Here is a 21,742-nt window from a genome sequence, read left to right as displayed (position 1 = left end):
TCAACTAGTTTGTCTCTGAAATGATCAATAAAATCATAAACCCCAAACCAGACTGACCAAGATAAAGCAAGGAGATACAAATTACCAGTATCAGCAGAGAAAGAATGGCCTGACTCTAAATCTTGGAACATTAAAAGAATATGGAAATCTTATGAACAACTTTATACTAATTTGACAACCCAGTTTACGCAGTGATTAAACCAAGTAGGTGTGTAGGAATATTCCAAAATAAAACATTTGACATTTCTTACCTTCAAAAATCTTCAAAACTTAGACCCTGTTATCCCACGTCATTGGAAAGAGAGGACTACATACCAATTTAGCTCAAAAACAACTTTAAGTGTTTACAACGCATGCTACATACTACAATTGAAAAATAAGGACATGGTCTTTTCTTGTAGTCATACAACCTTCATTTGGTTTAGTGACTCCTGGGAAAACAAATATGAATAAGAGACAATACCAGATTTATTAAAGATCATAATGCTATCATTTATTGAGAAGGAAAGAAAAAGCAAAACAAGAAAAATTAAGAACAGTTTTATGATGTCTTGGGGGAAAAAAACAGCTTAATTACCAGCAAAATTCTTTCTCTTTGAAATGCATCAGTAAAAAGAAAACATTTGTTGTATTAAATAGAATCTCAAGGTAGGAAAAGTAGCACACAAGAATATATTTTTGGATATACAAAATTCAGTTATGCAATCACCAGCACTCAAAATTAGTTGAATATCTCTGTACAACTACAAAAACTGATTCATGTTTTAACAAAGTATTTTTTAAAAGCTCATCATATTAGAACAGGCACAGTGTTCTGAAGGCATGTAAATTCTCCATGGGCTTTTGAACATCTTTATCCCCAACTTCACAATCAGAATTTACAAAAGCAGCAAAAGAACAGAGTTGAGAGGATTTTAAATTTTTCCTTTCCTTGTTCAAAGCGGCTACATCAAGTAAACAGATTGAAAAAAGCAAAATAAACACTTCTCGTAGCAGAAAGACTGCAAAATTGAATGTAAACCATGCTTCTCCTTTAGGATATTTTACAAATACAAGGTTTGCTTGTACTTAGAATAAGGCTCATTACCGGCAGTATGGAAGTTCGACAGAGAACAACATTCTGCCTAGATACCAGTCTTCATTTGGTCGTAAAGGATACCTCACAAGGCCCAGGCAGCCCACTTATATCAGGGAATGTTTGTCTGTGATGTATGGGGTTTTTTCGTACTATTTATCACATGTAGTAAACACGTGTTTACAACACACGTTGTAAACACGTACCTCAGCATTAGCTGTTTACTACAATGCTGTGGATGGATTTTTCATTTCAAATAGCCAAGTCTGGTCCATGAGAGGACGATATAGCACCTGCCTAGTGAACTCAATCTTCTCTGCTCTCAGCTCATCCCACCCAGAGAAAAATTTTGTGCATTTCTAAGCCCATTATTAGCCTATGGGCTCCTGCTCGAGAGAATGGAATTTTATGTTGTCAATGTACATTAGCCAAGGGTTGCCTCACGGGGCTATGCTCACCAACTCTAGTGCGAGATCTCGGCCCAAGCTTCGCGAGGCCTTTCTGCTCAACAGAAACCTGAGCACCCCACAACAAAGCTTAAGTGTACCAGGGACCTGGGAGTGTCACCTACGCCTTTGGGGTAGACCTGGAAATAGCCCAAAGTGGAACTAAGCAGCCTATCTTTGAGGGAACTGGGATCAAATAAAGTGCACAACAGTTTTCTCTTTGACTGAAAATGCTCAAGATCTCAGAATTTCATAAACTATGAATGAGAAGGTACTTTAAAGTCACATGATTTAACCTCCCAACTAACTTTTTAAATAAGAATTTCCAAAAAAAACAAAATAAAATTCTAAATCTAAGTTCTTTTTTTTATATCTTATCAAGAGTTTCAGATATAAATCTGTATTTAACTTCAGTTGTGGGTCTGTTAGCTTTTTAAAAACTGCTATCTACAAAAAACTACCCCTTAAAACATCCTAAAAAATTTTAAATTTTAAAATAAAAAACTATGCCAAAAATTGAGCAAACATGGGTTTTTTTTTTTTCATTTATTTGCTGAAAATGAGGGTCAAGGGTGGGTTGTGAATTTTTAACTAGTTTGTAATCCTGCAGCTGACTCCAGTCAGACGTCTGAAGGAAGAGAAGGTAAGGCGGGCCTGGTGCGGGCTGCCCCACAGAAAAGGGAACGCACAGCCATGGGCTGAGCTCAGTTGCCTAATTCACTGCCCCGACCGTCACACCGCCACACTTGTCACTCTCCTGGAGCTGTCAAAAGCAGCAGCAGCTAAACCAGTACCTCCCACACCCTTTTCTCAAGATATGCCCCACTTCCTAATCATCTTCTCCAATGCAAGTGTCCAAAAGGAATTTATTTAGATGCACTTCATGATTTTATTTCCTGCTCCCTGAGCGTACCCTGATTAGGGTAGGAGGGAGGGGGCAGCTGGGGGGTACCCCCCCCGGAAGTCCCCATACAGAATGAAGGAGCACTGAGATCGTCAACCCAGTGGAAATGCCCCACGGGGGATGGTGTCCCACTTTCCAACGGAACCTCCAGCTGGGCCTGGGCAGCAGCGGCCAGGGGCATGGCCACACACAGGATCTGGCAGCCAGAGTTGCCCAGGAGCACGGTCGGCAGAAGGGGAACCTCCCAGGTAGGGACACGGGCGGCAGGGAGTCACACGGCAGGCTCCGGGGCCCGGGAGACAGCTGTCTGGGCCTGGGGAGCGGCACAGCGCCCAACACAGCACCCACAGAGGGAGCCTCACACGCAGCTGGAGGCACCACCTCACCTCCAGGGAGTACGCAGCGCTGAGAGAGTCGCCTGAATGATTCCTTTCACTGCAAGAACGCAACGACCTCTCCCTCTCCTTCCCCCAGCAGTGGGGGGGGGGGAGGGGGGGTGTTGCAGGAACAAGACGGGACTGCCAGCCTGCCAGCCGCAGGGTCTGAACCCTAATTCCCCACTCTCTCGTCCACCACGGTGCTTGCAAACTAGCGCTGTTGCCTGGTAACAGCTTTCAGCACCTTTAACATGGATTTCTTCTTTCTCCCACCGTGCAGGAGGCAAAAACAAACAGGGAAAACCAAAGGGTGAGGTGGCAGAACGGAAATGCAGGAGTCTGGAAGATCCCGAATGGCAGGATCATCCAAAAGCTGCCCACAGTGTCCTGGCTGGAGCGGTCTGTGCAAACTGGCCACAGGCCCCGCGTTAGGGCAAAGCAGGCGCTTTAACACAAGAACCACCGCCCTCTACTGGTGAGATCTGGAGGGACGCCTACCCTCCCCGAGGCAGCTCGTTTCTTCAGCAAGGCAAACAGGACCACCAGCCTGCAAAGCCACTGTGACTATTAAATGAGACCAGGCGTGGCAACAGTACTGTGCTGGACGCATAATGCTCGATACATATTTTGTAGATAAGTTAATGGTCAGAGACATTCACCTGCCACCTTCAAAGGTCATCGGTTACTTCTGGGACGTAGTAATAACACCTTCCTTTTCCTGAGATACCGTCTCCGTCCCCTGGGCTCCAGGCGAAGCACCTGACGCACAGCTCACTGATGGAGAGTGATCCAGCAGTGGCTGTTACCTCTGTTGTCTTTAAAGGGAGCCAGAGCTTAAGTAACTTGCTCAACCTGACACCGGTATGTGACCGAACCACAACTCACGCCCAAACCTGTGTGCCGTCAAAGCCCACATCCACTACCACTATGCTACACAGCCCCGGTGACATCGCAAAAGGCACCTCGACCTCATGTCCCACAATGTCAAGTCCAGACATTGCAAAGGGCCAGAGGGTTCAGCCTTCTAGTTACTCCAGGCTGGTTGGAGCTCGTAGAGACAGGCTAGCCCCACACCTGCTCTTACGAGAGGGCACGATGGACATGCCAGATCTCCTTTGGGCCCCTTTCTAGAGTGCCTCCAAGATCTGAGCTATTTCCGAGGGACGCCTCAGATGTAAAAGAACTCCACAAAAGCCAGAGGGTAGCACATAATTTCCCTTCCTGGCTGAAGGCAGGTTAGGAACCTCAGGATAAGCCAGGGTGCCCTCCATAGCCTAGAGAGGACCCGGTGAGACTGCCTCCTCACTCTAGGCCTCTCAGACCTGCTCACAGCTCCCCAGCTCAGAGGAAAAGGCTAGCCGGTCTGAGGTCTCAGCTGCAACAGGACAAAGAACTTAGCAACTGGCCACAAGCAAGGAGACGACACGTGGACCACAGCCTTTGGTGTGGAGGTTCCAGAGCAAGAACCCGAGCGGGCCAGCTAGACCTGGGTAAGAACAGAAAGGCAACCCCAAAGAGATTTCACTTGTGGGCTTGCTTCAGAGGCCCCGCAATGCCAAGAACTCTGGCAATCAAGATAGGGCATTTATGCTGGTCAGGCAGCAAGGAGCTACAAGGGCACACAACTGAACAACGGAGAGCCCACAGAACCAGGAGGAAGCATCCCAAAAGGGAAACTGGGCAGGAGACAGTGCAGTGACGTAAAGGGACTGGGAGCAGAAAAGGCACAGGCTTGGCTGATGAGAACAGGCAGAACAGTCAGAGGAGGTGCCTCCAGAGCCAGCCCGGGAAACACGGGGGCACAGAGGGGACTGAAGCTGGGGCACCCAGACTCCGGGCCCAGTTCTGCCACCAACTGTGGCTTTGAGGCAATCTGCTGACCTCTCTGAGTCTGATCTCCTTGACTGCCCAGTGAGATAACCATCGCCACTTCGTCACCAGGCTCTTGTGGGACCAGACAGAATCCCGGGCACAAAGCACCGTGCGTGGTGAGGCAGGGGCTGCGATGCGCGCCCCCTGCCACCCACGGTGTCCCACCCCCAGTGCTGTAGCGCGGGCTCCGGTGGAAACCCTGGCACCGCTGAAAGGTCACCAGCCAGGCGTGCCTCCTTCCCATGGGCCCCACAATGGGGCTCTGCCTTCCCACCACTCTACCCTGGCCCCGTTCCAGGGGAGAACGGAAAACAGAATCAGTTTAAAAGCAACATTAATAAATAATGGGGAAGAAAAAAAAGAGTGGAAAGCAGCAAGACTTTTCCCTCCCGTCAGCTCTTGTGCAAAAGAAAACAGTGTCTGTTCTGTCCATGCTTCGTCCCCAGTCCAGTTCCAGGAGGCCATGAGAAAAGCTACGTGGAGGGGGAGAAAGAAAGAAAACCCCGAGAGAAAAAGAGTGCACGGAATGTCAGAAGATACATTCCATCGTCAGGTGTGGAATCAGAAGAACAAAGCCAACATGCAGATTTAAAAACAACACATATCCCCAAAAAGTGCTCCTTTCCCAGGTCACTCTACGAGCAGGCTCTCCACGGGCTTGTGTGCAGCTGTCGGGGGGGCAGACCCCAGAGCAGAAGCACGTCCACGCTGGGTGAGGCGGGTGGGGCGGGGGGGCGGTTCTCCATGCTGAGGGCAAGTCCACAAAGTCCCCGCAGACCCCAAAACCCTGTCCCTTATGACCGTACCCCTGCCAGCTCTGATGGGGCTGCCTGTCACCCCCAGAAGAGCCCTGGCTCCCAAGCTGACCTGCCGCTGCTTAACAAGGTTTTTATTTAGGAAATTTCAGTGGAACACTTCATCTAAAGAGGAAACAGGTGCATGAGGAATAATCTACCCCATGAGATAACAGAACCCACCTCTCATACCATGCTACAGACATTTGGGTTTGGGACCACAACAATGCCTCCAAAAGCTACCCTCAAATGTTCAGATCACAAGCAACACACTGCTGCAAGAGAAAAGGCACATGTCTGTAAGACAGAGGTTTAGAAGGTATTTACAAAACTGTCCACCAGCTTCCGTCCACGGCGCCTTCCAAAGCCTTGCACAACTGACCATGTGCTATGCAAGACAGACAGCAAAACACTTCTTCACAGCATCCCTAGGAGGAAAACACACAAACATCAGTGGGAGATCATCACCCCAAAGGCCCCTGTAAGTGGTAAAGACCCTCCTGTAGATTTCCTGGGCACCCAGAGTAGCATCCTGCGGGGCAGAGAGCACCTAGATTGTGGGGCCGAGCTCCCTGGCATCAAACATCAGCTTCAACATTAGCGGTATTACTATGGGCAAGTGATTTGTCTTACTGAGTTTTAAACTCCACATCTGTAAAAGGGGATGTCCCACTTACCCTAAAGACAAACTGCAGGAATTAATACAGTGAATAGAGTAGGTATCAAATAACAGACAGCTATTCATGATAACCAAAGGAAAAGACCAGAAGAAAGTAGAGGTTATCAGAAACCAAGAACACAGGACTGTGCACTTTAATGTCAACCGGAATCACCAGATGCACTGAAAACATCAGATCGGGTAGTCACTCGGGCCTTTCTTCCAAACAGCAGGAACTTGCTAAGGGACAGTTTGCAGGAGTTCCCAAGCACAGGGGACTCTCTGTAGTGACGGAGTACTTATTAACCTGCTGTTAGGTCTGTCCCAGAAGTCACTGCACAGCATGCAAGGAAAGAGTGGGTGCTCGATCAATTACTGTCCTATTCAAGCAAGCACGGCCATCTGAGGCACCCCGTGTGGCTAGTATGAGGGCTCCCCACCCCGACTCTGTCACTCTGCTCCCAGCTGCACTTGCGCCAAGGATCCCGGTAGTCACGGAGGGAGGGAGAGGTAAATGAATGCATTTGCATGGGTGGCCATGGTGCTTTAACAGTAAGATAATTCTAGAGCAGCATTTCTTAAGATAAGCTCTACACTGTAGTCTCAGGAGATGCTTTGCACAAGAAAGAGTTTTACAACCAAATAAGATTCCTCATGGCAGGGACGCCTGGGTGGCTCAGTTGGTTAAGCATCTGCCTTCGGCTCAGGTCATGAACCCAGGGTCCTGGGATCAAGCCCCGAATCGGGCTCCCTGCTCAGTGGGGAGCCTGCTTCTCCCTCTCCCACTCCCCCTGCTTGTGTTCCCTTTCTCGCTATGTCTCTCTCTGTCAAATAAATAAATAAAATCTTTAAAAAAAAAAAAAAAAGATTCCTCATGGCAGCTAACAACACACATTATCAAAGGACCTGGAAAGCTGCATAACAAGGAACCCATCTAATTTTGCTTAACCCCTTCCCAAACTTATTTGACCATGGAACCCTTTTCTACCATGTAACCACTATTCCTGTGGAACACTGTGGGAAAGGCCTAAGCTCTATAAATGCCAATCCAGGTCAAGTCTGCAGCCCTGAAGAATGGCACCAAGCAGGCCCAGCTTCATGGGTCAGAGACGTGTGCAGTTTCACGGGGCCCCATACTTCAAGGGTTCCGCCTCTGGTTTAATGCTCTGAGGCTGCCATCTTGAAATCCTCTATCATTTTTTAACAAGGAGCCCACGTTTACGTTTTGCACTGGACCCTGAAAATTATGGAACTGGTACCGGCATGAGGATACATTCAAATTGTTGGCAAACTGATAAATAGGTCACTGGATGCTCAGGGATGATAGGTTCTGACTTATTTCACATAAAAACCTAGTAGCCCAAGACAGCTCTACCCATACTCTTCCCAGACAAGCCACCATCCCCCCAAACTGGCTGGTCAGCAGAGTACTTCCTGTTATCCCCCTAGAACTTATTCCCAAGCCACGCAGCTTGTGATGAGCTTGCGAACTTCTCATCTGACACTCCCCAGCATCTTCAAATCACTGTCAGCACTGGAGTTGAGCACATAAGATGCAAGCCTGCTCTTCTTCCTCCCCAGCTCCCATGCAATTTTTCATCTTCTCAACACAGCTAAAGAAAAGCTGCTTTTTAGCTACAGGTAATGACAGGGATGTATGGAAATTAAACCACTGCCTGAAAGCAGAGTCAGCAAAGATCACATGGCCAGTTTTGAGAGGCCCATCCCTGAAAGGGCCAATTAAAAGAGGTGTGGCAGGGGCGCCTGGGTGGCTCAGTTGTTAAGTGTCTGCCTTCGGCTCAGGTCATGATCCCAGGATCCTGGGATCGAGCCCCGCATCGGGCTCCCTGCTCAGCGGGAAGCCTGCTTCTCCCTCTCACACTCCCCCTGCTTGTATTCCCTCTCTCACTGTGTCTCTCTCTGTCAAATAAATAAATAAAATCTTTTAAAAAAATAAATAAATAAAGGAGGTGTGGCGGCTGGAAGGGGCCTCTGGGGATGACCTGGCCCAGCCCACTCTGCTTATCCCTGAGACTCAGGCCACAGGGGTCCAGTGAGCTGCCCAAGGTCACACTGCTAATTAGGAAACCCTGGTCCTCCGAGTCCTGGCCCTGTTGACTTTCCCTTCATAAACTCTTCTGGAACATTCTCATCGATGGGACACTGCAAGAAAACAAGCATGAGCTTGGATCCCTCCACCTCCTCCTCAGGGATATTAGAGTGATATTCACCTTTAAGAAGATCTCCGCAAAGCTACAAGTTCAAAGAGTGATTGGGTGCCCATGCGCACTACATATCACAGGAGAATGTTCATGCCACTGGAACTGGTGGTCCTGGGCCAATGCCTATCACCCTGTACTGCAGGGAGGGGAGGGGGTGGAGAGGACCCTCAGCTTACTAATCTATAAAATAGGTATAGAACACTTAACCTCTTTGTCTAAAAGAACTTTAGTGAAGATAGAATATGTGTTCTCTGAAAGCACTCAAAACAAAGGCCCTTTGCAAACACACCATCATCCCCAAGTGACAGAAGTCACAGTAGTAAACACAGTCTTACCTTGCATAGGGTATGAAGGAAAGGCTATACCTGCAATGAAAACAAATAAGAGACGAAATCAGATGGAGGGAATCACTGGAAGGAATGGGCCCCGAGCCATGAGGCACCTGCCATGATGGGCCCAGACCCTCTCCTTCCTCAGCGTGGGGGGTACACGCATACCCATGCACACTCACATACACACGTGAACACACACGCCACGCCACACGTACAGGTTGGGGGGGGGGAGGTGTCATCAGTGGCCAGAGAAGAAGGGCAAAAGGCCCATGTGGAGGTAACCATCACCTCAGCCTCACAGGGTCAGCAGATCCCACATATCGGGATGGCACAGAGCCCTATTCTAAAAACAACACCAAATAAAACCCAGATCAGCTATCCTCTAATATTTTACAAATCCTCAACAGAATGAACTTCTATCCGAATGGGATAATTTTCTGCTCTGCTCCTATTAATTTTAAAAGAAGAGAAAAGAGAACAGAAAGAAAAAAAAAACCCACTACCAACTATACTATGGATAAAAATATAAGCAAGCTATGATTCTTCGAGAACCTAAGCCCAAAGATAACTTGGTGATCCCAGTTGGCTCAGGCCCCTCACCCAAGGGAGGCCCATGCAGGGAGGAGGCCACAACACTAAAGGACCAGCCCTGAGAAAAACACAACACAGTCAGTGTTGGAGTGAATACTGCCATTTGCTTGAGCCCATATGAACGCTAAACCTCTGAAAACTGGCTTCAAATTCAGTCTATAAGCAAAAAAAAAAAAAAAAAAGGGATGTACATTTGAGTACCAAGTTCATCCCCTGGGGAAAAAAAGCAAAATAGAAATATAAGCCATCAAACCAGGTCTTTTGGTACCTATTCCCAAAACATGTGTGTCATTAAAATCAGGCCATCATTCTTCTTACGTTCCCCATGTACAAAACTCACTTACTTGTGAACACAGTAAATTCCAAAAAGCATTTGAGAAGTGTATTTATTCAAAAGTCCCAAATGACTAAAGGGAGGGATGGGTTCTCAGCTTGCAGCCTCAAGCCCCATTTCTACCACATAGGAGTACAGTTGATCCTTGGAGGCTTTAAAACTTTCAGTCCTGTCTCCTTTGCACTAGAGAAAACATTTTTTTTTTCAGAAGCAGATGAGCACATCTCTATGGAAACTGTTCAGGCAGGCCTCATCCCTTCATAAACTCTGGAAGGACTATAGCAACATCTCAGAAGCCATCAATTTCATGCCTGCCAGAACCGCTCTCACTCTGATGTTGGACCGGAACCTACAGCCCCATCCGCAGCCCCCAGTAACGACGTCTCCAGCGCCCCTTTCCCCATGCGTGGCTCTTGAGCTACACCCCCTGGTCTTGCCAACAGCCTGCAAGGGCACCTGTCGATCGCACTGCCCACGGCCACGTGGTTTTCCGTTTCATCACTCACTGTCCCTCATCTCCTGCTGACAATTCCCTCTTTGTGCTTCGGCTAAATCATCCATCCCATCACAAATGCAGCTCATCACTTCTCACCACTCGCCTTCCTTCAACATCTATCTGACTCACAAGCCTCTTTCTACCAGCCCCCATAATACTTCACTGTCCTTGCTCCTACCAGACAGAAGTGATTGAATAACATTTATGACATCTCAAAATCAACCAAGAGCCCCGCAAAAAAAAAAAAAAAAAAACAAACACTGCAGCAGGCAAACAGCCTCCGCCAACCACCCAAGACCACTGATGCCATCTACTGGACACGGGGCTGAGTCCACAGACTTTTCGCTCTGGAGTCTGATTTCACTTGCATAATTGAGAATTCTTAACTTGAAAAGTTTCTATGTTTTTCTATCCTCCCCCCGCACCCTGTGGGATTTTATCTCCTTCCGCTGCATTAGTCAGACAGCGACATGGGAGGAGACTAAAACATCACTTACCACGTCAGGGCCAAGGACTGCAAAATGCAGAAGATGAGCGCAAGCCCCTTGTTATGCCACTGAAAGAAAAATGGACGGTTACCGCACAGTGTGTGCGACAAGAGGCACAAGCCAAAAAGGTTCAAGAAAATGAAAATCCACGCTTACCCAAAAGGCAGAACACAGAGTAAGTGCAAAACACAACTAGAGAGAGAGGAAAAACATTAATTAATACAGTGACAACATGGAGAAAAATACTGTTAAGACTTCGCCATTCTTGGCAAACTTACAAGACTTATCCCCACACAGTAACCAGATTCTGTGATGATCACAGCGACCAAAGCTGTCCTCCCTCTCAAAGCGCTGGACCCACGTGAGCACCCATGTTTAGCAGAAGAGTTAAAATCCCGATGAAATGAAACCAGCCAATAAGATCGGATGTAGATTAAAAAGAAATGGATCCTCTTCAACTTTCAAATTTTCCCAAATTCTCTGCCCAGAAAATAAAACCTGGTCCACCCCTCATCCATCCATCTTTTCATTCAAACGCACTAACATTGGTCGAACACACAGCTCTGTATTTGAACCCCTGCCAAAAACACTTGTGTCTGGAGCAGAGAAGGCAAGCAAGGACGAAGAGTAACACGAGACATCAGGCAGTCGGTTGTTTATGTGTCACCTAACACGTTCCCTGAGTCCTTTCTTAGAAAGTTGTTTCTACAAGAGACCTGTCCGGACCATCTACATCCCAGGGCTGGCCAAGAACAATGGCACTCGAGCTGCAGGTCATGCCCGTCCTCTCTGTCCATCTATAGGGTAACTACTCAATAAACACGCCCCAAGTATTTCTTCTGTGGCCAGCACTGGGCCAGTGCATATGCAATGAACAGCAAACGTGGACACAGCTTTAGAGAACTCACAACAGAAGTCTGAACAAACAACATGGACAGAATTAAAACTAAAACTAAAAGCGCACTGATCAAGTCCCAAATGTTGCAATAAAGGTAATTTTAACCGAAGGCCAGCGAATGTGGTCTGGAAGGCAGCAGTCCAGAGGAGGAAGGGGCATTTGAACCAACAGGACAGGAGGGTGGGACAAGATGAAGGCACTGTGCTGTCCAAGCAGGGAACAGAGAGAAGGGGCCACGAGGAGCGCAGACCCGCATCAGAAATATGGATGGAAACAAACATCAGTCAGATAATGCGGAGGGAAGAGCAAGCCCGCTCCGGGAGACCAGACACCCACTCCAGGGGGCGAAGCCTGTGTTTCTGAGTCACTCCCTCTAAGCTCTGCCTGTGTGTGGCTTCCCCAGTGTCCAGGAGGACCTCATCCACATCAGTGTGGCTACTCTGAGCAGCCCGCTGCGGGGGGGCAAGCGCTGGCAGAACCCGAACACCAAGTGAAACACCAAGGGCGTAATGATCAGACGCAGAATTCTCCCTATGTCTCCTCTGTGGTTATAGGCATCGGAGTAAGTCGAGACGAAAGGAAAAAGAAAAGAGGTTTTTAGGTTAAAGACGAAAAAAACTCCAGGCCACAGAAATAAAAAGTCCCATTTCACAAGTGCGGCTAAAAGGGAGGCCTTACCAGCACCACGATAGTTGCAATCAAACGCGTCGGCTCAAACATTCGTTTCAGCTGCTTCATTGGCCCCATGAGGAAGACAGTGCTGAGAGGCAAACACACACAAGCCATTCATCCATATGACAGGTTTAGGTTGCTGATATTAAAAAGTAGAGCGCTTCACTCTCTTTCATAGTCTCCAGAGAATATTTCTACCGATCATATCATCTATGATTTGTTCAGTGTTTGCTAAATGCCAGATAGGACATACTCGACCTCATTCCATCCCTCAGCAACTCTGTAAGTTAGATGTTATTACACTTACTTATTTCAGAGATGAGAAAATGAAGCTCAGAAAGGTTCATTTACTTATCCACAACCACACAGCTAGGAACTTGAAGAGCCAGCATTCAAACCCCCATCTACTGGATCCAAAGCTCCGAAAGGCATCCCTCATGCACTTTCAGTGTGAACGGAACTTGAGAGGGGGCTGTGTGGGACAGTAACCCAAGCAGATCCTCACGCCGAACCCGAGGGTTAGGTCTGTCATGTCTCTAGATTCCTGAAAGAAATGCCCCAGGTGGCTCACCCCTAAAGCCCTGTAACAGCCAGAGTTTTAGCATTAGCTACCGGGTATTTGGTAAAAACAGAAATTTAAAAAATTAGTCTACCTCTCTTTGAAGTACCATTAAGTTTCAACCAGAACTCACAGCTGCACTCTTAGCCAACACTGAACAAGAAGCAAGAGCCAAGACTGGCCTTAAAAATTAAATGCAGCATATATACAAAAACATAACAGATTATAGGGGCGCCTGGGTGGCTCAGTGGGTTAAACATCTGCCTTAGGCTCAGGTCATGATCTCAGGGTCCTGGGATGCAGCCCCATGTCATCGGGCTCCCTGCTTCTCCCTCTCCCTCTGCCTGCCACTCCCCCTGCTTGTGCTCTCTCCCTCCCTCCCACCCTCTCTCCCTCTCTCTGTCAAATAAGTAAATAAAATCTTTAAAAAAAAAGTAACAGATTATGGGTAAAGCCATAAACTCCTAGACACACCCTGGAAATAATCATTTGCTCCCTTTAGTACTTCTGTAGGCAGTGCTATCAAGAGTCGACCCTATTAGGGTTTGCTAAATAGTTCTTCTAGACTAACCAACACACGCCAGTACTTATGCTCTATTTATAGACTCAACAGTAAACCTACACTGTCTGCCCAAAGCAAAACCCTCCAAAAGTTAGTATTTGAGAGGGCTTTAGAGGCGAGATGAGACATCTCTGAGAGCCAGCATTTACTATCATAAGCATTCATAAATTAAGTTTTTAGAAGGTAGCCAGAGTCGTGTACTCAATCATTTGGTTAACATTTCCAGCCAAAAACAGAGCTAGGTTTGGGGAGAATTAGGGACAGGCAAGGCAGACGTATAGCCCTTGTCAAGTGGCTCAGAGACTTGTAACAAGTCAATGTAATAAAATGCTATCTGTGCTGTCACAAAAATGTATTTGGGACATACAGAGTCCCATATGAAAGAAGAGGTCATTGTTCTGGGTGGGGGTGGGGAGAGGTAACGAGGAGAAGATTCATAGGAGTGGTGATTTCTGAGCCAAGTCGTCACAAATGAGCAAGAATTCACCAAAATGAGGGGGGTAGGGCACAAAGAGGGAGATACAGGTGGGGCAGCATTCTAGGCAGAGAAATTAGCCCCAGAATAGACACAAAGACGTTTGGGGAAATGCAGGTCGGCCTGGCTGGGGAGTGGAACTGGGTAAAGCCACATCTCGAAGGGCCTCTCCTGCATGCACACACCTGTGGCGGAAATGAGGTACCGCTAAAGAGAGTGAGCCAGGGCTGTAACCGAATGCTGAAAATGGCCTGGAGGGACACAAAAGGACACAGAGAAGCCAGCAGAGGAATCCTGTGGTAGTTCAGATGGGAAGTGATACGAGCCAGAGCTAAGAGCAGCTCAGGTATCACCATCTCTAGAAAGCCCTCCCTGGCTCCCCGGGTCAGATCTCAGCAGCTGCCCCTCCCTGAGCACTTCTTTCTCCATGCCCTGTATTATCAGTTCACGTGTCTGTCTGTCTGGCCGACCGGTGGGCTCCACCTCGGCAGCAATGTCTGTGCGCGCTCAGAGCCCAGCCCAGGGTGTGATCAAGGCTTAGTCACTGAGCACGTGAGTCCCATGGTCAGGGACAAGAGCCACGGAGACAAAGAGGAAGGAGCCAGGAAGGGGTCGGCACCAAGCCATGGTGAGTAATAACAGGGGCCGGGGCTTGGACACCCAGGACTCTGAGGCCATTGACTGAGATACAAGGGAAGGCGACAGGAGAGGAAAGGTCACAGAGTTCAGGTTCCAGGCGGCCATGTAGGCCGAAGTCAGGCCAGCACTCCCAGCTGGGAGCAGGACTGTTGCTGTCTGCACACAGTGTGGTTGAAGCATGAACTGCACTTGACCTGGGCTATCTGTGTACCTGCAGCATGCAAAACGGGCCGCCACGGTTCCCTCATATATAAAACCTCAACAGTAACTTTATCCCAGGAGATTTCAAAAATAAACTAAGATAAGGGCGCCTGGGTGGCTCAGTTGGTTAAGCATCTGCCTTCGGCTCAGGTCATGATCTCAGGGTCCTGAGATGGAGCCCACAGGCGGGGCTCCCTGCTCAGCGGGGAGTCTGCTTCTCCCTCTCCCTCTGCCCCTCCCCCCCATGCTCTGTCTCTGTCTCTCGCTCTCTCAAAAAAATAAATAAAATCTTTAAAAAAATAAAAATTAAAAAAAATAAACTAAGATACAAAATACTGGGATGCGCAGGTGACTCAGTCAGTTAAATGTCCAACTCTTGATTTTGGTCATGATCTCAAAGTTGTGGGATCAAGCCCTATGTCGGGCTTTGCACTCACCCCGGAGTCTGCTTGTCCCTCTTCTGCTCCTCCCCACCTACCCCTCATTCACCCAATCTCTCTCTCAAATAAATTATTTATTATTTACTTAGAGAGAGAGAATACACAAGCAGGGGGAGGGGCAGAGGGAGAGAGAGAAGCAGACTCCCCTGCTGAATGGGGAGCCTGACATGGGGCTCGATCCCAGGACCCCAAGATCATGACCTGAGCCAAAGTCAGACACTTAATTGACTAAGCCACCCAGGCACCCAATAAAATCTTAAAAAAAAAAAAAATACTAAAACATTTTTTTTTAAAGATTTTATTATTTATTTGACAGAGAGAGACACAAGAAGAGAGGGAACACAAGCAGGGGGAGTGGGAGAAGGAGAAGCAGGCTTCCCGCCGAGCAGGGAGCCTGATGCGGGACTCAATCCCAGGTCCCTGGGATCATGACCTGAGCCAAAGGCAGACGCTTAACAACTGAGCCATCCAGGCACCCCTTTTCAGTAATTTTTTAAAAGGAAATTTAGCATAGGGTTCTTAGCATTTACCATTAATTAACTTTATGTGATAAAGTTGGATATGATGTATTTTTACTACATTTGGTGAGAAACCAAATCCTTAAAACTATTAAAGCATCCTCCTTCACCTCCCTCAAGCACAATCCACACCCAGTTTCCCATCCAGTGATTGGCTATGGTTAAATTAAAAAAAAAGAAACACCTGTTACCTCCCAATTGATGCGATGTTACCAAAGGTATAAAACACTGCAAAGAGGTATAGTCCCTTCCTGGGCACCCAGAGCAGAAGAGTTCCCTGGAAGATAAAGCACAGGGCGTTTGCACAGAGGACCCCTCCTACGACAGTCTACAGCCAAGAGTGCACAGAGACACCCAGTCCCCTCCCCACCCTCCTCAGTACCTCCCTCTTTCTCTCATCCAGGCATCTCATGAAGAGAAAGAGAAAAGGAGGTGGACAAAAGGGGAAAGACAGAGGGAAGGAGGAACAGGGTGGGAAAAAGACCAGGGGAGAGGAGGGACATCTTACCAGCAGTGAGCAGACAATTCCTGCAGCAAAACATGCAATGAAGCCTTTTATTCTGGTACCCCAGCTTAATGAAGATGCCTCAACAACCTGAAATTTTTAAAAAATGGATTACATACACGTATATGCATGTTTAAGCACCAGAAACAAGGGAAGCACATAATTAGATTGAGCGTGTGAGTTTGACCTGCGGAAGGCAGGAACAAAGAATCCGACTCACTCATGGCTACAAGAGCCCTCCTGAGTCCTGGAAGCCGGCTCCTTATCCAGCCACAAATCTCCTCTCTGGCAGCAGATAAGAGGTTACCGAGCCTCTAGGTGAACATCCCCAGAGCTGGAAACTCTCCACCTGAAGCACAAACCATTTCACACACAGCATGGCAAGGCAGTAGACCCTAGAGTAGCCCAAGCCCTTACACAGCCCGGGCCGGACAAGGACAACCAGAAAGCCATGAGCTCCGCCAGGCAGGGACCCAGGAAACGGGGGCCGGTCGGGGGCCGGCACTCGGGGCTGGATCCACCGGGCATGGTCGCCTACATCAACCAGCCCAACTTGGGCAGTAGCTACTCCTACCGGCATCTCTGAGACGCCGAAGGACTAAGGCTCTCATCTGTGTCAGGGCCCTGAGCTGAATCAATTCATGCCGAGCTTTGGGGTGCTGGCATCAGCCAAGTCACGCAAGCGTGATACAAATCCTAGGTAATTCATTACGGCCCTACTCGTCTGACTCTCCGCTACCATAACTAACCCCTCCCAAGAGTAAAGCTCTGAGGATGCCAACTTTTCCCAAGACAACTCTGCTAGAACAGGGGAGCCTGCAAGTAGCTCCCAAGGGTTTTCCCCCCGTGTCAAAGAGGACAGCCCGGAACTTACGCCAGAGACCTTCCTAGTCTGTCCACATCATGAAAGTGGCCACAGCTGCTCCAGGCTGGGGACAGACAGCTGCCACTGAGACCAAAGGTCCTGCCTCCTGCCCAGGCAACCCAGTGTATTCACACCAGGCTCACCTCGTGTGGCCAGCACAGTCTCCCTCCGGCAGTGGGGGAAAGCTGCCAGTAACATTTCCACTCCCTGATGAACGAAGGCGGTGGCAGAAGCTGCAAGGGACACCGGACTGGCAACTCCTTCGGCCTTGACTGCTCCCAGCTCAGGGACCTGTCTTCAGCCCTGTCTCCAAACTTCCTGTCAAACCAGATGCCTGGAAAGAAGGAAGAGCGGCTCTCCCGGGTGTGGCCAGCATTGCTACAGACGGCTTAATTTCCATTCAGGAGAAAGGCAGTCTTAAGGGCAGGTTATCAAAAGGGGTTTTCCTCCTACCACATTTATTCACACTTTTTATCTTCTCTAGAGAGGGAGAGGGAGAGGGAGAGGGAGAGAATCCCAAGCAGGCTCCACACCCAGCACGGAGCCCGACGCTGGGCTTGATCTCACGACCCTGAGACCATGACCTGAGCCGAAATCAAGAGTCAGACACTTAACCGACTGAGCCGCCCAGGCGACCCTGTTCACACATATTTAAAGTGGGCTCGTGACACTGCAATCCCCCACCACACACACAGCACTTGCGGAAACACGGGGCACCACAGGACACTGCACAGAAAGGCGCCATCGGGGATGGTAACCACGCCGTGGGAACAGGGTGTCAGGACCTGACAGACGGGCCACCTGGTTCCGTGCTCAGGCACAGCTCACCTCCCAAATGAGCCATGTGACGCTGCTAGCAGGCTGCACTGGCAGCCCCCACAATCAGGTCAGCCTTCTGACTAACATGGGCAACCTCCCACCAAGAAGAAAATAAAATCAGAAGCCACCACTCCTACTCATGCAAGAAACAAAGAACTTACTTTGCCAGGTGGAAAAAAAGAAGTGAGCTGCACGCGGGGAGAAAAGCGTCGAAGCAGAACTGGACTGGATTCATGGCTTGAGCACCACTTGGCACCAACAGGGATATTTTAAGAGATTCGACCTTTATTATTTTTTTTTGTGAAGAGGATAATCCGTAAGGTTAAGTGTCAAGTGTGAGCTGGCCTTGGCATTTAGAGAACTAAATATGGTCTCCACGTTCCAGTCCTCGTAAAAATCAAACTCGTGGACGAGAGGACACAGTTCTGGTTTCTTCCTTCAGAAAGGAGGAAGTGTTGGCTCCACAAGTCCCTCAAGCTGAATTTCCACCCAGATGTCACCCTAGTTGGCAAAATGGGGGGAGGGGGCGCAGATAACCTTTCATCACCGTGTCTTCCCACTCTGTGTCATCGCACTTCTTTCACCGGCTGGACTCAGTGAAGGCTAAGCCCTTCTTTTTGCCAATTTATAAAAACAAACTCAGTTCTTATAAAACGCCTCTCTAAATTCATGGCTGCTGGGGCACCTTCTGGAAATCGGAGTAGCTAAAATAGTCCCTGGCTAGAATTTACAGGCGATCTGCACCCAAGCTGTCTGACTGGCAGTTAGGAACAAAGGTCCCTTTGACTTGGGGATGTGGAGAGAAGAAAGGTGCTCGCCAAAATGAAGTAAAGCTAAGAGCTGTTTGAGGAAACAGGGCTGGTAACCAGAAGACGGTGAGAAATGAATACTGCTTCATACCTGTGCTTTCAAACCAGGTACCACTCATTCCCTCCTCATCCCTGGAATCCTCTATGAAAAAAATAAAACCTATACTTTAAGAAATACGCCCACTAGGGGCGCCTGGGTGGCTCAGGTCATGATCCTGGAGTCCCGGGATCGAGTCCCGCATGGGGCTCCCTGCTCGGCGGAGAGTCTGCTTCGCCCTCTGACCCTATCCCCTCTCATGTGTTCTTTCTCTCTCATTCTCTCGCTCTCAAATAAATAAAATCTTTAAAAAAAAAAAAAGAAAGAAAGAAATACGCCCACTAAAACTAAAGGTTGAAGGCGGATTTATGAAGGTGAGGTATCAATTAAAAACCTCGTCAGGAGGGTATTGGTGATTAGGCCCTGCCAAGTCGTTTTTATACCCAGTTTCATATGTAGGAGAAACAGAACTAGCCATGCTTTTATTGTTTACATTAAAAGGATAAAAATTTGAAAAGCACTCACTTACGGGACCTCTGACAATTTAATCTGAAGAGCCCATAAGGCCACGTAGTCCAATCTACCACACAAAACAGAAACTTCAGCACACAACTCTCTTTGCCAGCTTCAAAGCCATGGGAAATGTGAAACAATCAAGTCAATAGCAACATTTTAAAGGAGGCCCGAATTAGTAAAAATTAAGCCAAAAACAATCCTGAAAATGAATTCAGCCAGCTACAAGATGTTTCTCAGGAGTCTGGGACTCAGGAAATGGCATACAATGATGTATGAAAACAGGAATCTCACACTTAGAGGAAACGGACAACACTACTTCACAAGAGAGCAGCACCTACTCTTTTTTAAACAGATTTAAGACGTGGTTGAGCCTACAACACTTTAAAGCCCTTCACTGCATCCAACGCAGGCATGCACCATTGTAGGTAAAAACAAACTCAGCATTTACATCTTCAATCTGCACTAATCATTCACTCTTACGCGTCTGCTTCATGGTTTTTTTCTAAATATATAATATCTGCATCATCTCGCTGTCAACACTCCCCCCCAAGAGCCTTCAGGATGATAAAGTGTCTCCCTCTTGAACCCTAGCTGCTCCTAAAAGCGTGATGACAGTCCACAGGGCATAATGCTTTTAGAACCACATGACTGTCAACTACCCGGGTATTCTCAGGCCTGGTCTGGGGTTTGACTTGGCAGTTCATAACAGAAGCCAGAAATGAAAAACAAAAAAAATGCATGAAATTACTCCTGAGCTTTGACCAACTAATAAAGGCAACCAATTAAAAGGAACCCACAGAGCTGTTTTGAAATGTCAAAAAAATAAGACCCCAATTCCTATGATACTCAATTCCAATTCCTATAGTGTTGCTTCTTCAAAGTGAGGATTAAGAGAGTAAGCTTTACAAGTTCTGAGATCTCACAGAGGGGGTACCAGTATCACACAAAATGCAGAAAAAAATCAGCAACCACCAAAGTGGGTGAAAGAAGATGCTGAGAACAAACCACGAGAGACACTGATTAAAGTTAGAAGGAAAACGTGGGTTTCGAGTTGAAAGAAGCCGCAGTCTCTTGTTCAACACCCTCACTTTACAGCTGGGGAAACTGAGGCCCGTGGAATACACACCAAAAAGTAAAATGTTATTCTGTCATCCAGAAAGGAAAACAAAAACAAGAGCGAAAAAAAGCACTCGAAACAGGAAATGATCATTCTGTGTGGCTCTAGAAGACACGGCCCGAGCGCCCAGATTCCCTCTCGACCCAGCCTCGCTAGCGAAACAGTCACACAAACACGCGCCGGCAGTCCCAGACGTGCTGGGCGTCTGCCGCGTCTACGGACGGACTGGGGGCGCAAAGAAACAAGAGTGAGCCCTGCCCTCCGGGAGTTCACGGGTCCGCGGTGGAGACGCGTCACAACAACGACAGGTGCCCAAGGTCGGGTGGGAGTGTCACACCGACAACTAAGCCCCGCCGTACCCCGGCAGCGAGCAGGGGAAGCTGCGGGCCCGTCGCCAGGCCCAGGCGACCTACCCGGACGCGGGTTCCCTCCGCCAGGCTCTCGGGGCCCGCCCGCCCTGCCCGTCTCGGCCCCGGAGCTCGGGGAGGCCGGCGGGGCTGGAGGGACCGGCCGGGACGGCGCCCGCCCCCGCGGGCGTTCCCGGGGTTCTGCTCCGGCGCCGCCCTCTCGAGTGGGCCGCTGGGGCGGGGAGGGCTGAGGGGGCGCCGGGCAACAGAGCACGCACAGGCCGACCGCCTGGAGCGGAGGGCCCGGCGCGGCACCTGCAGGGGCGCGGGGAGCGCGGGGCCCGCCGCCGGGAGGACGCACGGGCGCGGCGCGGCTTTCCAGGAAAGCCTGGAAGTCCCGCACGGTTCCGGGGCGCGCTCACCTCGGCCAGGCCGCCCCGGTCCTCGGTGTCCTGGCCGCTCAGCACCTTCTTCAGCTTGTCCATCCCGGGCCGGGTCCACACGACGCAGCCCCGCTCAGCCCCCTGCTGCACTCGCGGAGTCGGCGGCTCTTCCGGGTGCCGGGTCCGCCGCCGCCGGCCGCCAACCACGGCGCGCCCCGCCCAGGTACCTGCCCACCTGGCGGCCGCCCGCGCAGGCGCCCCGCCGCTTTCACGGGCCGGCCGCGGGGGCGGGAGGCGGGACGCCCTGGGGGCGCGGGGGTTAAGTTCCGCCCAGCCTCGCTCGGCGGCCTGGCCTCCTTCCCGCGCCCGGGTGGAAGCCGGACCCGCCCCCCTCCCGGCCCTCCTGAGTTCAGTCAACAAACGCTGCGTGCCTACCGGGCACAGGAGTGTTTTTCTTGTTAATGTTGCCACAGCGCTTGTTCTAGATGGAACTTATTCCAGGTGGTCTCAAGTGAAACGATTTTTTTAAAAAGTCTAGACCAAGCTCCTGTGATCCCAACTGAAAATGCTTCTAGAGGTATGATTTGGGCAGAAACTCGAGGAGAGGGTAGAACTTGGATGAGGGAGTGGAGAAAGGCATAGTAGCTTGTTGGGCCGCCCTCGAAGCGGATTCCAGCGCTAATGATTTCCGGTTGGAGAATCCGTGTCGCCCGTGCAACCCCCAGGACAGGGCCGGAGACACATAGGCTCGCATGTCGGACTGCTGCCTGGGGAATGTCTGGAAAGCTAAC

General features: G+C 49.3%; 1 protein-coding gene across 2 annotated transcripts; it reads right to left on the bottom strand.

The window, feature by feature from the left end:
• Positions 1–467: 467 nt before the first annotated feature.
• Positions 468–21,155, bottom strand: SFT2D2 (SFT2 domain containing 2). Of its 2 annotated transcripts, XR_014146417.1 has the most exons (9): positions 20,991–21,155; positions 16,062–16,148; positions 15,745–15,830; positions 12,166–12,247; positions 10,746–10,781; positions 10,599–10,657; positions 8,969–9,023; positions 8,684–8,713; positions 468–5,896 (listed from the first exon to the last, which is right to left on the bottom strand). XR_014146417.1 is itself a non-coding variant. In XM_006735644.3 (8 exons), exons 1-8 carry the CDS (start codon positions 21,051–21,053, stop codon positions 5,857–5,859), a joined length of 483 nt encoding a protein of 160 aa, XP_006735707.1. In that variant the 5' UTR covers positions 21,054–21,152; the 3' UTR covers positions 468–5,856. The 2 variants fall into 2 exon arrangements, 1 of the variants encoding a protein (XP_006735707.1); XM_006735644.3 differs by lacking the exon at positions 8,969–9,023 and having other exon boundaries at positions 20,991–21,152.
• Positions 21,156–21,742: the final 587 nt, after the last annotated feature.

This window comes from Leptonychotes weddellii, chromosome 6 (assembly GCF_054177405.1).
Source record: "Leptonychotes weddellii isolate Sample4059 chromosome 6, ASM5417740v2, whole genome shotgun sequence".
Lineage (NCBI taxonomy): Eukaryota > Metazoa > Chordata > Mammalia > Carnivora > Phocidae > Leptonychotes > Leptonychotes weddellii.
Note: the sequence above shows the minus strand (reverse complement) of the source record. Positions and strands in the feature narration are given on the sequence as shown.

Coding starts and splice junctions, on each gene's coding strand:
- SFT2D2 (XM_006735644.3), bottom strand. CDS start 21,053: ATGGACAAGCTGAAGAAGGTGCTGAGCGGCCAGGACACCGAGGACCGG. Junction 12,248..15,744: donor AACATCGCATCAATTGGGAG/GTAACAGGTGTT, acceptor TTTGCCTCTCAG/CACTGTCTTCCTCATGGGGC. Junction 10,658..10,745: donor CTCTGTGTTCTGCCTTTTGG/GTAAGCGTGGAT, acceptor TTTTTCTTTCAG/TGGCATAACAAGGGGCTTGC.